Genomic DNA, 14012 nt, shown 5'->3' with positions numbered 1-14012 from the left:
TGCCATTGGTACTCTTAAGTCTGCCCCTTCCGCTTGTTCAAAAACTAGCTTTGCTCCTGTCAATGCTGCTGACATCGGATGTTCTTGCTTTGACAAAAGATGAAGAAGCAACTATTTTATATTTCTACTTGTGTATCACTTTTAAAGTTAGATGGAGAATGGAGGGGGAAGGAAGAATATGCATGCAGGATTAGTTAGACAACATAGTAGCAGAGCATTTTCAAGGCTGAATGTTATAAGAGGTGATAAAAAAGAACGGGGTTAAGAACTTACCCTTCAAACTAATGGAGAATGTGATTTATGTCAGCAACAAAAGGAGGGAACTATGTTTTAATATTATTGTGCTTAGGGGAGGGGAATCCAGATTTTTCAGCTTTACCCAAGCATCTCGATGTTATACTGCTCTAATAAAAGACTTTTAAGGTAAACAATGCCTCCGAGTTCTTTGAAGAGCTCATCTGTCAGAAACTTGACAGCTCCCTTCTCAAAGCGACACAGGGCACTCTGTACACGGGATTGCAGCTTCTAAGGAACACCTCAGGACTCAACTCTCCTGGGGACCTCTGGCCTTCAGCACACCCATAAAGATTGACTGTTGGGCATTCGGAATGCTGCTGCCACGTTCACTGGGGAGCTGCCATCCAGCCCTAGACATTCCTGGGGTTTCTTAGCATCTCTGGCTGAGTCAGAGTCGCTGGGACTAAGCTGCAGCATGTTGCTCCTCTGGTTACGTCGGGCTTGTATCCAGGGCGCTGTCTGGCCTCTCCAGCATGTTCTGCATGATTGCCATGAGGTTTTCCAAGCCCCACAAGTATCCATCTTCACGGTTGCCTTCCACCCAGGGCAGCCGGTGGGTCAGAGTCTGTCTGTCGGGCAGCAGCACCGTCTTGCCAAAGTCAATCATCCAGACTCGGGCAAGCCCTGTTTTGTCATGCACAAAAAGGAGGGAGCTGCCTACAACCTGGAAGCAGAGAAAGAGAAGACTCAGCAAGGGCCGTGAAGGTGGCAGATGCCCGTCTGGTGTTGGAATAACCATGATCTCTGTTCCTATACATGTAGCTGGCTAGTACTTTTCTGGCTAATACTTTTCTACCATGGAAAGTCTTCAGTGAACCATGTGTAAGGAAGTAAGCCATAAACCCAGAAAACAAAGAAACCTAGGAGAGAGGTCATTTGGCTACAGCCAGATAAGGGCATAATCACAGTATTCCTTCACACCATTGGCTATTCCATTTAAGGCAAATTCTGACGCCTCCTGCAAATGATTGGTCATTACTGTATTTGAATCTACCTCTAACACCTATGTCCTTTTAGGATAGTTTAGAAGAACACATGTGTAACCATGATTGGTCTATTTGAATAATAATAAAATGTGATTGGTTGCTTTTGCTATAAATAAACAAGGTCCACTGCTCCTCGTGGTTCAGTTCAGGGTCCAGTGTTCAGTGTGCATCCCAGGAGCAGCGGGGCCCTTCCCCCGAGAGATCTCTGTGTCCTTCTTTCATGGGCGCCAACCCTGGGCAGGAGCAGCCTCTGCCCAGCTTCACCAGCAGCTAATTTCTCAACCAGGCTGCAGCAGCAGCAGCATCCCAGCAACAGCAGCTTCCCTGCATCCCTGCAGTCTGGTTGGCAGGAAAATGCCAGGAAGTGTACCTCGCTTAGCAAAGTTGGTCCAAGGGGCATCTAAATAGGCTTTACTGAACCAGCCAACAGTATCAAACTAGAAGGGTGCCACCGCTTGTCAATGCTAATATATTGTGCCAGCCTAGCCAGAAAAGGCATCCAGATAATAGGGCAAGGCTACCCTTCTGGGAGGTTCTCCTCAAACAAAGGCAAAAACGCACCTCATGTGCCTTGAAGAACTCGGACTGATCCAGCGCCGCTCTCACCTCCCGCAGCTGGTCCAGGTAGCTGTGCTGTGGAGAAAGGAATGACGCTCCGGAGTGAAGCAGCCACAAGCTGGGCTGGGGATCCTTCCCACTGACCCTCTGTACAGTGAAGAGGCTTGGAGTATTAACGCAGGCCCATGGTTCAGCTGGGAGCTTCATATATCAGAGCAACAAAGCTGCTGCATCAAATTCACCTCCAGTGAGGGGCTCCGTTGCTGAGGTTGCTGGGTCATCAAAGCCACTGCCGGAGCAATGGCAGAGGAATCCTGCAGCAGATCCCTAGACAGAGCTGAAGGGCTGCGAAAATGGCAGGGGCCCTCCCGCTGGGGCTGTTGGTGATGGGAGTACCCCAAGCCCCATCGCCCACTGGGCAGAAGCTGAATCCTCACCAGAACGTGTTTGTCCCTGTCCAGGAAGTCCCAGAAGGCCTCCATGACCTCCTCAGGTTGCCGGGTCTTCTTAAAACTGGTGCTGCAGATGCCACTGGCCCTCTGGGGGGTGGGGTGGGGGGAGGAAGAGGAAGAGCCTGGTCAGCCTACCTCAATCAGAGAACAGGCTCTGCAAGAAGAGCAGGAGGAAGCTCCGTGGAGATGGCTCTAGGAGCAAAACCTGGCTGGTCTGCTTGGAGGTTTCCTCCCTCTTGTTCATGCCCCAAGGGGAGCCACCCTGAGCCTCTTCTGAACACCTTTCCCAGGGCCACAAGGCTTGGTTCTGGAATGGCTTCCCCCGAGTGTCTCCCCGAACAGAGGACCGGCCAAGAGAGACGCCAGGATCTAATGGGCAAAAGGTGGCTAAGCTAGGGCAGGAGCCACACTGGGCTTCCCTGGCAGCAACGCAGAGACACAGCCAGGCGATGGAGCACTTTCTCTGCAGCTGGAGGCTGGTTGCCTTCCTCACCTTGATGCCCTCGATGCGGAACCCGAGCGTGCTGGTCGAGCTGAGCGACTCCCGCCATTGCATGTAGCGGGGCTTCAACACACCATGCTGGGCGTGTTCCTCTGGCGTGGGGGCGGAGGGGTCCACCGCCATCATCTTGTCATACATGTCGTGGCGCAGGCAGGGCTGCTGCCTGGCCTTCTCCAGCTCCTCCTCCAGGTATGTCCTGTGCAGGGCAGGGAGAAGGAAGCACCCTTGGAGGCATTTGTGGGGCAAACCATTCTGCAAGGAGGCTGCCCACCCCCCACCCCCACCCCCCTGCCAAGGGTATTTGGCCAAGTCCCCTAGTAGGAGCAAAATAAGTCTCACCGGGTGCCCATTTTACAGTCCATGATGGAGGGGTTCTCGAAGCCGGACAGCAGGTCCTGCATCTGGATGTAGGGCTCCCCATCGTGCTCCACCATCCCATAATATGCTGGGACATAGGGCTGCAACGCATCGCCTCCCAGGCGCTCCAGGCACTGCTGCTCATTGGAGCAGTGTCTCTTCAAGACGTGGCCCAAATCCCCAGCCTTGAAGTTTCCTGAAGAGCAGGAGGAAGGGTTGCTGGAGGAAGGGCTCCGGAGGCCCCCATGGAGGACGCCAGCCCAGCCTCCTCCCCGTGCGAGAATCGCTCTTTACCTGCGTGGCCGGCCAGCTGAACCCAGGAGTAGCACTTCGGGAAGGAGAGCACACAGGGTGACCACTGCACCACGCTCTTCAGCTTCTTCCAGGGCCAGTTCTGCGGAGGATGGGGGGGAGGATGAGGGAGGAGGGGTCTGCACCAGATTCAGAGAAATCTGGGCCAGGACAGCGGAACTTTTTAGGAGAGAGTTTTAGGAGAGAGAGAGGAAACACCTCACTCAAACGATAGAGCTGGATGGGGACTGGCTGACCCAGCAAAGGCGAGGAGGCTCCTTGCAAGCACGAGAACAGCTGGTCTGACCCAGAACAGTCACGCTGGAGAAGAGCACCTGCTGTCGCCCCCCAGTGGGTCTCCCAAAGAAAATGGCACAAAGTGTCAGGAGAGGCCAAGGCTGACTGGAACCGGAAGGGGAAATGGGCTGGAAGGGCTTGGAGCTCATTGGCTGATGAGCCCACCTCACAGGGTTGTCGTGGGACAAAACAGGATGGGAGGGAAAACCGCCATATTTGCTTCCTAAGATTCTTGAAACAAAAGCATGTATGTGTGTGTGTGTGTGGGGGGGAAATAACCACAGCTCCTGTATTATTTTCTCCACAGCAATGAGTTCCAATGTCCATAACTGTTACTGTCTTGAATTGTCTCCCTCTAGTTTCTCTTGAGATAATTTCAGAAACTTAGAATCAACCCCCAAACACTGAAGGCGCAGGAGCAGCCCCTCTCATAACCTGCAGGAACTGGAGACACCCAAAGCACCCCCGTCCTTCCCCCCCTTCTAGATCCTCAGAGCAGCCCCCAAGTAAAAACTGGCCCCAGCTGTGGGGAAGATCCTGCTCGGAAGATCTTGGAGTACATGGGGAATCGGCCAGATTTGAACAGAGGCCTCTGGATGCCAGAGCAGCACGAACTGGGGTGATGATGTCTTTTTCAAAATAAACCACAAAATATGTTGCTTCTGTTGTATCACAGGATGCATATACCCCCACCCCTCAGCGGTCCCGGCAGCGCAAGCGGGCCATGCCGGCCCAAGCCCCGCGCCCCGGCCCCGGAGACGCCCCGGCCCCGCGCTCTCTCGGCTCAGCCCCGCCGCCCCGCCGCCCGCCCGCCCCCCGTCTCACCTGCGCGTCCCTGCGCTCGTCCCCGCCGGAGGGCGCTTCTCCCGCGCCGGCGGCCTCCAAACGCATCGCCTTCCCGGCCGGTCGCGTGGGAACGGCTGGCCTCCGAAGCGATCCCCTCCCCTCTCCCGGCGAGCGGCAAAGCAGAGCCAGGCAAGGAGAGCGACCACCGCCGCCTCGGGCGGGGCGGAACTACGCTTCGGGAAGGGCCGGGAGGGCGGGGCGGGGAGCCGCCAGGGGCCCGGAATCAGCTGCGGAGCCCGTCCAGTCTCCTGCCTTTACCGGCCGAAGCAACCTTCCCGAAGGGCCCCTCTGCCCCAACTCGCCCGGGCCTTGCCCCAGCATGAACCGGTTTGGAAGCCCCAGACACCCGGGACCGCCGGGAGAAAACGCCCATTTCATCCTAGCTGATGGGTTCACACACTCCCTGACCCATAAATTTAATTTAATTTAATTTATTAATATTTCTATACCGCCCTTCTCCCGAAGGACTCAGGGCGGTGTACAGGGCAAGAGTAAAATACAAAATTACAAAAGTTAAAAGTAATTAAATATATGCCCGTTAAAAGAACAATTAATACATAATAAATAACCCCAATAAAATAATAATAACCCCCCCAATCCCCCCTCAGGCCAGGCCGGCTTGTTCGAACAAGTATGTTTTTAGGTCGCGGCGGAAGGAGCGGAGATCGGGCGCCGTCCGGAGCTCAACTGGTAGCTGGTTCCATAATTCTGGGGCGCCCACAGAGAAAGATCTCCCCCTGGGGGCCACCAATCTACATTCTCTGACCGGTGGCACCCTGAGGAGGCCCTCTCTGTGGGAACGCACAGGGCGGAGGGAAGTTGATGCCGGCAGCAGGTGTTCCCTAAGGTACTCCGGACCCCTGCCATGTAGGGCTTTAAACACCATTACTAGTACCTTTCAAATTGCCTTTGAAAGTCTTTGAAAGGGGCCTGGGGGGTGTCTTCAGGAGGCTGGAGCAAATTGTCTTCTGGTGGGTGTGACTTCCACCCCAAAGCTCTGAGTTTGGGCCTGACCCGGCCATGTGTCCACGAGGCCAGGTGCTCTCTGGACCTTGCCCATCTCTTCTTCGGAAACTTTGGCCGTGCCCCCTTTCACAGCTGGTGCAGTCATCCAGGGTGACTCATAGCACCTCCTTCCCACATTATATCACTCATGCTGCCTGGATGTCTATTCTGGGGTCAGGGATGTTTTGTGCTACGTCTCTCTCCCCCACCCCCAGTCCTACGGGATTTGTCATCAAATGTTGCATCACCCATCCCCAGCACAGCTCTTCCTCGCATGACTCAGACAAAACACAGATCTGGGAAGCACAGATCTGGGAGCGAGTCATGCTGCCGTGACTCGTTCCCTTGCAGAAAACATGCAAATATTCTATGAATGACCGGTTTCGTGCTTCCTCCGGAAGGCATGTGATAAAATTAGTCAGTGATGCTCCGGGACTTCTATCCCTGTCCATAATTCACTAGTCCCAAACAGCAAAGTCCCAGTTATTTATTTTGTCAAATTTATTGGCCAGCCATCTTACTGCAAGGTAAGTTATGGCATTGGAAGACTAGCACGTTCAGGTTGGTGGGCCTGATCCATTGGCCAAATGTTCCTTAAGGAGAAAGTAAGGGCGAGCATCCATTGACCTGGCAATTCTTTTTTTTTAACTTAAGAAATAAAGGCTATAGTTCTATTAGCACTGAGATGTGGTTAAATGGGTTGGTGTGATTTTGTGTATGTGGGAACCCAGCCAGCCATTATGTCAGCATGCTATGTGAACAGACAAAAAAGAACGTATACATTTCCAACCAGTTTTAGGGTTTTTAAAATTTTATTTATGATTTCTATGCAGGGTTTTGGGGGATATTTTACGTGTGGTTAGCCTATGGGAAATCCAGAGCGATATTTATTTATTTATTTATTTATTTGTTTGTTTTTATAAACCGCCCTTCTCCCGAGGGACTCGGGGCGGTGTACAGAGTAAGGTAGGCAAACATAATGAAACAGTACTGAAAAAACAATAAACAAAACAAACTGGGACCCCAATTAGAGCTATCAGGCCAGGCCGGACTGCTGGAATAGGTAAGTCTTCAAGTCGCGCCGGAAGGTGCGGAGGTCGGGGGCCATCCGGATTTCAGTTGGTAAGCAGTTCCAGAGGGCTGGCGCACCCACTGAGAATGCCCTCCCCCTGGGGGCCACCAGCCGACATTCCTTGAGCGGTGGCACCCTGAGGAGGCCCTCTCTGTGGGAGCGCACAGGGCGGTGGGGTGTTGACATTGGCAGAAGGTGTTCCCGTAGGGAGTCCGGACCCATGCCATGTAGGGCTTTGTATGTCATTGTTAGCACCTTGAACTTCACCCGGAAGGCAACTGGAAGCCAGTGCAGCGCACGGAGGAGAGGTGTGATATGGGAGTATCGGGAGGCTCCCAAGAGTGTCCGTGCCGCTGCACTTTGCACCAGTTGAAGCTTCCGAGTGGATCTCAAGGGCAGCCCCATGTAGAGAGCGTTACAGTAGTCTAGGCGAGAGGTCACAAGGGCATGGGTGACTGTACGTAAGGCATCCAGGTCCAGATAAGGCCGTAGTTGGCGCACTAGTCGAACCCGGGAGAAGGCCCCCTTGGTCACAGCTCCTATGTGATCTTCCAGGGAGAGCTGTGAGTCTAGGAGGACACCCAGGTTGCGGGCCCTATCAACAGGGGGTAGTAACTCATCCCCGATGTTAAGGGATGGGATGCTTTGAGTAACCTGGCTTGCCGGTACGTACAGCCATTCAGTCTTGTACGGGTTCAGTTGAAGCCTGTTCCTCCCCATCCATTCCCGGACCGCTTTCAGGCAGCGGGACATTACGTCGAGGGCATCACTGATGCTGTTTGGAGTTGAGATGAAAAGCTGGGTGTCATCAGCATACTGATGGTACCCTACTCCAAAGCTACGAATGATCTCACCCAGCGGTTTCATGTAGATATGCTAAACACCACAACCCATTATCCTGCTTGCACAAAAAAAACTGCCCACCGCCTGCCCTCCAACGCAAGTCCAACCAGCCCGGGTAGCAAAGCCTCCTCTGCGGCTTCCCCGAGTTCAAGAGGGCTTCACAGCCGCCAAATCTCCTCCCTATTCCGTGGAATAAGCGCCAGCCCGCGTCCCCCATTGGCTCGTCTGAGCTGCCTCCGGCCACGCCGCGCGCCCACCCGAAGAGGACCGCGCCCGGGGGTCTCCGACGCGTCCATCCTTCCAGGGCTCCGGCCCGGAAGCGGCTCCTGCTCACGGCTCGCCCTTCTCCCGGGCCCGCAGCCGCCATCCGCGCAGCCTCGGCCGGGGGGGGGGGGGTCGGCGGGGAGCGCTAGGACCGCGCGGAGAGCCGAGGGGCCGAGCCTACCATTGGGCGCCCGGCGGGAAGGGCGGGGCCGGGCGCGCGGGAGCCGGCGACTTCCGACCGGAAGCGGGGGGCGGGGGGGCGGCCATGCTGCGCGGCGGCGGCGCCCATCTCCTCCTCGGGCCGCGGGGGCTCCGGGCGCGGCTCTCCCCCGCCTGGGCGGGCCTGCGCGGCCTGAGCGCGGACGAGATGCGCAAAGCCCGGGAGGCCCGGCCGCGGAAGAGCGCGGCGGCCAAGGCCAGGCCCCAGGTGAGCGCGCCTTCCGCGGGGCCGGCGGGCGGGCGGGGCTCCGGCCGAGGCGGCGCCTGACTTGCTTTGTCCGCAGCTGAGCGAGCGGGCTCGGGAGCGGAAGGTGCCGGTCACGCGCGTCGGGCGGCTGGCCGCTTTCGGAGGTGAGCGGGGCGGCGGCGGGAGGGCGGCGGCGGCGGGAGGAAGGAGCCCAGCAGGCGCGTCTCGGGCCGACGCTCGGCCTCCGTCCCGGCTCCTGGGCCGAGCGGCGGGATTCCGCCGGGACTGCTCCGCCAGGCCTGCCCCGAGGAGATCTGCGGCGCCTCTGGCTTCGACCTGCCTCGGGGGAGCCGCTGCTCTCAGCGCTGCCACTGGCGGGGCGGCCCCTGAGGAGCCCCGGAGGCTCAGCCGCGGGGGGGGCTGCTCGAGGGGCTCTGAAAGGGAAGCGGAGTCGAACTTCCCAGCTCCCTTTGTGCTTTGCTTTGGGGGTCCCTCCCTCCACCGTCTGCGGCGAGGCTCCCTACCGGGCAGTCTGTGGTGGGCTGCTGCCCTAAACCTGAGCGCCCCGTCCTGCCCGCTCCTTTCCTCCCAGGTCTGGCCGTGGGCTTGGGCTTCGGGGCCCTGGTCGACGCGGTGAGGAACTCCCTCAGTGGGGACCGAAGCGCCACAGGTAAGGGAAGCTCTGCGCCGGGGTCGGGGTTGGGGGTGGGTTGAAAGCTGGCGTGCGGTTTCCAAAAGCCAAATATGTCGGACCATGCTCTGGAAAGGGAGGGGAGCAACCGAGTGCCCCCATTTTCTTCCTCGTATGCCCCCCACTTCTTGCCCGTGTGTTGCTGTGCAGGTGGGGCAGACCAGCCCGCCCTGGTGAGTTTGGTTCCACATTTCTCCCCTCGCCCCCAATCTCCCTGCAGGGAGCAGCCTTTCGGAAGCCAATGCGCAGCGGATGGTCAACACACTCTGCAAGATGCGAGGGGCAGCTCTGAAGATCGGCCAGATGTTAAGCATTCAAGGTAGCGATGGCGCTTCTCTGCTTGCTCTGCCAGAAGCTCCCTGGAGCAGCTGCATCTCAGCTGGACCAGCCTCCCGTGCGCAGAAGTGCTTGTCCAGCTGGCAGTTTCCTGACGGATGTCTCTCATATGGGGGGTGGGGGTAGCCTGCTTTCAGTGGTCAAGCACTGAAGGTATGCTTACTGCTTTCCTGTCACTCCATATTTAGCAAACTGTCTCTTGCTGTCCACTGCAAACTTTGTGGCAGGCGGATTTTTTTGGGACCAACCCCCCCAGTAACCCTCCGTTCTCTCCACAGACAGCTACTTGCTCAGCCCCCAGCTGCAGGAGGTCTTCGAGCGTGTCCGCCAGAGTGCAGACTTCATGCCTGCCTCGCAGATGACTGTGTGTTTCTGATGTGGTGTCTGGGGGAGAGGGGGGGGGTCAGTTTTAAGCCCTTGGAAAGTTCCAGTTGGTGGGACAGGATGGAGGGCAGCGGCAGGTACAATCTGGTGGCCTTGAGACTCTGCAAAGGGCAGGTCTTCCTGGGCAACCATCGATGTAGCTGTGCTGGCTGGCTGACCTTCAGTGCCCCCAATTCCCCCCCCCCCGAACCTGCTCTGTGGGATTCTCTCCTTCCAGGGGGTGCTGTCCGAAGAACTGGGCGCTGACTGGCGTGAACGGGTGGCCTCCTTTGACGAAATTCCTTTTGCTGCTGCCTCTGTGGGGCAGGTGCACCTTGGAGTGCTGAAGGATGGGATGGAGGTGGCAATGAAGATCCAGGTAAGGAGAGTGGACAGAGCCCAGCAGGTGGGAACCAGCGTGGGATGCCCTGTCCTGCTCCAGCACTAACACCTGCCTCCAACCCTCGTCCTTCCAGTATCCCGGCATTGCCCAGAGTATCCAGAGCGACGTGGACAACCTTCTGTCGGTACTCAGGATGAGCACGATGTTCCCGGCAGGTAAGGGGAAAAGGTGTAGTTTGTGATAGATTTCTTGGGCTTCTGACTGCCATGAGAATTTGGGTTTCTGGGGGAGGAAGAGCTCCTGGAAGCTCAGCTGTGGCCCTGCCCACATCCCTGTCCCTAAAAAAAGAGGCTGCTGGGTCGTGAGCCTTGTGCCCCTGCGAGGAAGGCGCTCACCCTCTGCGAAGAGCCAGGAGGGGTGGGCATTGGGAAGGGCAGGAGGCGGAGCTGGGCAGCCCTCCGCTCTTCCCTTGCCAGGCCTGTTTGCAGACAACACCCTGCAGGTGCTGCAGAAGGAGCTGGAGAGGGAGTGCGACTACGAGCGGGAAGCCAGCTGCACCAAGAGGTTCAGGTGGGCCACTCAGTTAATGACCAACTCTTGCATGGGGCTTCCTTCAGATGGTGTCTCTGGGGAACATTGCCCGGGGGGGGTCTTCTCCAGCAGGGGTCCCAACAGGGCTCTCTTTCCCCAGGCAGCTTCTAGAAGGCGACCCTTTCTTTGAGGTGCCGGAGGTGGTCGATGAGCTATCCACCAAGAGGGTGCTGTCTATGGAGCTGGTGGGGGGCATCCCGCTGGACCAGTGCCAGGAACTGGACCAGGAGACTCGCAACCAGGTGAGGGCTGCCGGGCAGGATCTGGACGGCAAAGTCTCCCCTTGGGGACCCACTGTCCTTTCTGAATGAATGAACCTTTATTGTCAAAGTACAACCATGTATACATTGAGATTGGCTGAGCCTCCCTTCGTGCCCCCACCCCCAACTCACAGTGACACAAACCCTCCATCTTATTACACCACGTGAGCTAATTGCACAACACACCGGCCTCGCAAGTCAATCATGCATAAAGTTTATAAAATTATTTCCCGTTCAAAAGCCTAACAGCCCATGGATAAAAGCTGTTCTTCAGCCTGTTGGTACGGCTGGCTATACTCCTGTATCTCCTACCCGATGGTAGGAGAATAAAGAGGTACGGTCCAGTTTGTGAGTCATCCCTGAGGATTTTCCTGACGTGATCCACCAGCTGCCTTTCTTCCTCACCCAGATCTGCTCGCAGGTCCTCCGTCTTTGCCTCCGGGAGCTCTTCGAATTTCGGTTCATGCAGACGGACCCAAACTGGTCTAACTTCTTCTACGATGTTGAGAGACGCAAGGTGGGCCTTCCCTCAATTCCAGCTGGGCCATGGGAGAGGCAGCCCTTCTATGGGGGGAAGGACTGTGATTGCTGTGGCCCTCAGCACTGCCTGCCTTACAGGTCACCCTGCTGGACTTTGGGGCTAGCCGGGATTTTTGCAAGGAGTTCACTGACCACTACATTGAGGCAAGTGCCCCGCCCTGGTGATTGTGGCAGCCTCAGGGATGGAAGCAGGGCAAGCCCCTCCCTGGAGACCCCTCCCCCCCAGTTCCCTTCTCCCCTTTCATGGAGGGAAAGGAGCCCCACTGTGGGCCTGCTTGCTCCATTGGCATGCTTGGTTCAGGAACTGGAGATGGGCAGGGGGTTCCCCCTGGCTGCAGAAAGGGACAGCCCGCTGGGCCCCCTGCCTGCCAGGTGGGCTCTTAAGACAAGGAGAAGGAGGGTCTGAAGGCTGCTGTCTGCGACCAGGTGGTGAGAGCCGCTGCTGATGGCGACAGAGAGAAAGTGCTTCGGAAGTCAAAGGACCTGGGATTCCTGACTGGATTTGAAAGCAAGGCAAGTTCAATGGCAGAAAGCAGGAAGGAATGGGAGGCCTGGCTTTAAAAGTGCTTTTGGGAGTGGCAATTGCACACACCCCCCCCATGAGCCCAAAGAGCTCACTTGCCTGCTCTGGGTGGGCAGGACCCAGGCCTCGCCCCACACAGACTCTTTGGGGAGGTAGAGGAGCTGACCGCATCGGGGTTCCCCCTCCTCCAGGTCTTTGAAGAGGCCCACGTGGATGCAGTGATGGTCCTGGGCAAGGTCTTCTCGACCCCGGGGCCCTTTGACTTCAGCTCCCAAGACACCACGCGCTGCATCCAGGACCTGATCCCTGTGATGCTGAAGCATCGCCTGTGCCCCCCTCCAGAGGAGAGCTACTCCTTGCATCGCAAGGTGGCCGGTGCCTTCCTCCTCTGTGCCCGTCTTGCTGCCACTGTGCCCTGTCGGGAGATGTTTGAAGAAGCCTACAGCCAATACACAGGCCGGGAGCATGCCCACGTGGCAAGGGGAGACCCCTTCTAGGCTGGAGTGAGGGTCTCTGCCCACTTCCACTTGGTCACAAGGCCTGGCTGCCTTGGCGCATAGGTAGCCCACCGTGTCTGCTGGGTCGTCTGAGAGATCAGCTCGCCATAAGGGGTCAAGAGAAGAGGGTTGGTCTCCTGTCCCTCCCTGGCCAGGAACCGGCCTTCGTCTCCAAGGAAATCCTGCTGCTTTGGGGGCCTGAAGCGAAGCCTGCCTTCCCTGCTGGGCCCGCCCAGTTCTCTGTCGCATTTCTGTGGGAAGCGCATCAGCAACATAGGGGGCTGTGAGGCTGTGGGTTGCGAGCGAAAGGGGCAGCTGCAAAGGGAAGAGAAAATGGCCGGGCCTTTGTGAATCGGGCTAGACTCAGCTGGCAGGTGCTTGTCTGGATGTCCATTATGCAGCTTTTGATAAACTGCTGCCCTCTAGATGGGTTGGGATATCACTCCCATCATCCCCAGCCAGCACGGACCACATTCTGGAGGAGCTCTGCAGGAGAGCGGAGCAGGGGGTCCAGGCTTTCCTGCCAGAGGTGCTGACGGCTCCCTTGCAGGAGCACCAGGGAATAGCTGATGCCGGCGAAGGCTCCCCAACTCGCAGTGGGGAGGGAGACGCCCTGCCTCTTCCTGTCGGTTTGCCTGAACTTGTGTGATGGCCTTGCTGCTTGGCTTCTGGGCTGTGGAAGGCTGGCCAGGAGCCAGAATAAAGAGAACTGACCATCTCACTGGCTGTGGATTGCAGTGCGGCCGAGCCGCCCCAAGGCTCCTCCACGGGGGGCTCAGCCTTTCTGCGCCTTTCTTCTTTGAGACCTGTGAGAAGGGGGGGGGTGATTTCTGGCAACCCCCTTGGAGAGGGCAGCCCTGCTTGGGCTGGGAGGCAGGCCCAGAACGGCCCAGTTGCTTCTCGGGAACACAGACACACACAGCCCCTCGAGGGCCTGGGAAGGCTGCTGCTCTCTGGGCCTGCAACGCCCGAGGGTTGATTGGGGAGGGCCCACGGCTCTTCTCCCCCCCCCTCTCAACTTTGGGGGAGAAAAGGTTGCCTGGCAGGGAGGCCCTCAGCAACTGTTCCCTTCCCTCCAAGTCTTCCCCCACCTAGTCGGCACCAGGCTCCCGCCTGGAAAACAGGCCCTCTGGCGACCTTTGGAGCTTCGGTTGGGGCCCTAATGGCAGGCGCTCCGCTCAGAAGCACCTCGGGACCTTGAGGGAGAGGGGGGGTGATGTTTGGCTCCTCCAGGTGCTGGTGGGGCTCAGCACTTTGCATGTGCTCACTTCAGCTCACGCAGACAGAGCTGCTGGAGGTTGGCACTTGCCCACTGCTCCCCCCTTTGAAGTCAGCCCAGGGGGAGCCCCAGTTTATCCTGATCCTTTGGGCCAGGGAGGCTCCTGTGCTGTCTCCGTTTCTGCTGGCCCAGGAGCTGATCAGGAGAGTTGCTGCTCTTGCCAAGAGAAAAATGATGCACAGTTGGGCTCTTGCATAAGAAATGGATCTTACTGTCAGTGTCCGTGTTCGTTTGCCAAGTTTTGTAATCTTGAAAAAGTTCATTTCAGAGCTGTATAAAAATAGAATTCAATCCGGTTCCCCTTCAGTGTCAATTCCGCATGAAATCGATGTTTAGTTCCTCAAGAAAAAGCCTCTGATCTATGCTTTCATCCTGGAAATTGCTGTCTGTGAGGATGAGAAGCCTTTTCCTGG

The 14012-nt window shown here is 57.2% G+C and overlaps 2 protein-coding genes across 2 annotated transcripts; one reads left to right on the top strand and one right to left on the bottom strand.

Moving 5' to 3' along the window:
• Window positions 1–315: 315 nt before the first annotated feature.
• Window positions 316–4837, bottom strand: ITPKC (inositol-trisphosphate 3-kinase C). Its single transcript, XM_081334599.1, has 7 exons — window positions 4566–4837; window positions 3447–3546; window positions 3135–3348; window positions 2787–2991; window positions 2279–2380; window positions 1845–1916; window positions 316–961 (listed from the first exon to the last, which is right to left on the bottom strand). The coding sequence occupies exons 1-7, from the start codon at window positions 4629–4631 to the stop codon at window positions 728–730; spliced, it is 993 nt and encodes a 330-aa protein (XP_081190725.1). The 5' UTR covers window positions 4632–4837; the 3' UTR covers window positions 316–727.
• Window positions 4838–8021: 3184 nt separating this feature from the next.
• On the top strand, window positions 8022–13891 carry COQ8B (coenzyme Q8B). The gene is given in 14 exon segments (XM_081335135.1): window positions 8022–8197; window positions 8274–8340; window positions 8769–8846; window positions 9088–9186; window positions 9482–9567; window positions 9805–9945; window positions 10043–10124; window positions 10386–10479; window positions 10601–10742; window positions 11170–11277; window positions 11379–11444; window positions 11727–11813; window positions 12015–12298; window positions 12300–13891. Coding segments are annotated over 14 exon segments (1527 nt in total). The 5' UTR covers window positions 8022–8035; the 3' UTR covers window positions 12331–13891.
• The last annotated feature ends 121 nt before the right edge of the window (window positions 13892–14012 follow it).

Source organism: Vipera berus, assembly GCF_964194415.1.
Source record: "Vipera berus genome assembly, chromosome: 9".
NCBI lineage: Eukaryota > Metazoa > Chordata > Lepidosauria > Squamata > Viperidae > Vipera > Vipera berus.
This window is presented reverse-complemented; position numbering and strand designations above follow the sequence as displayed.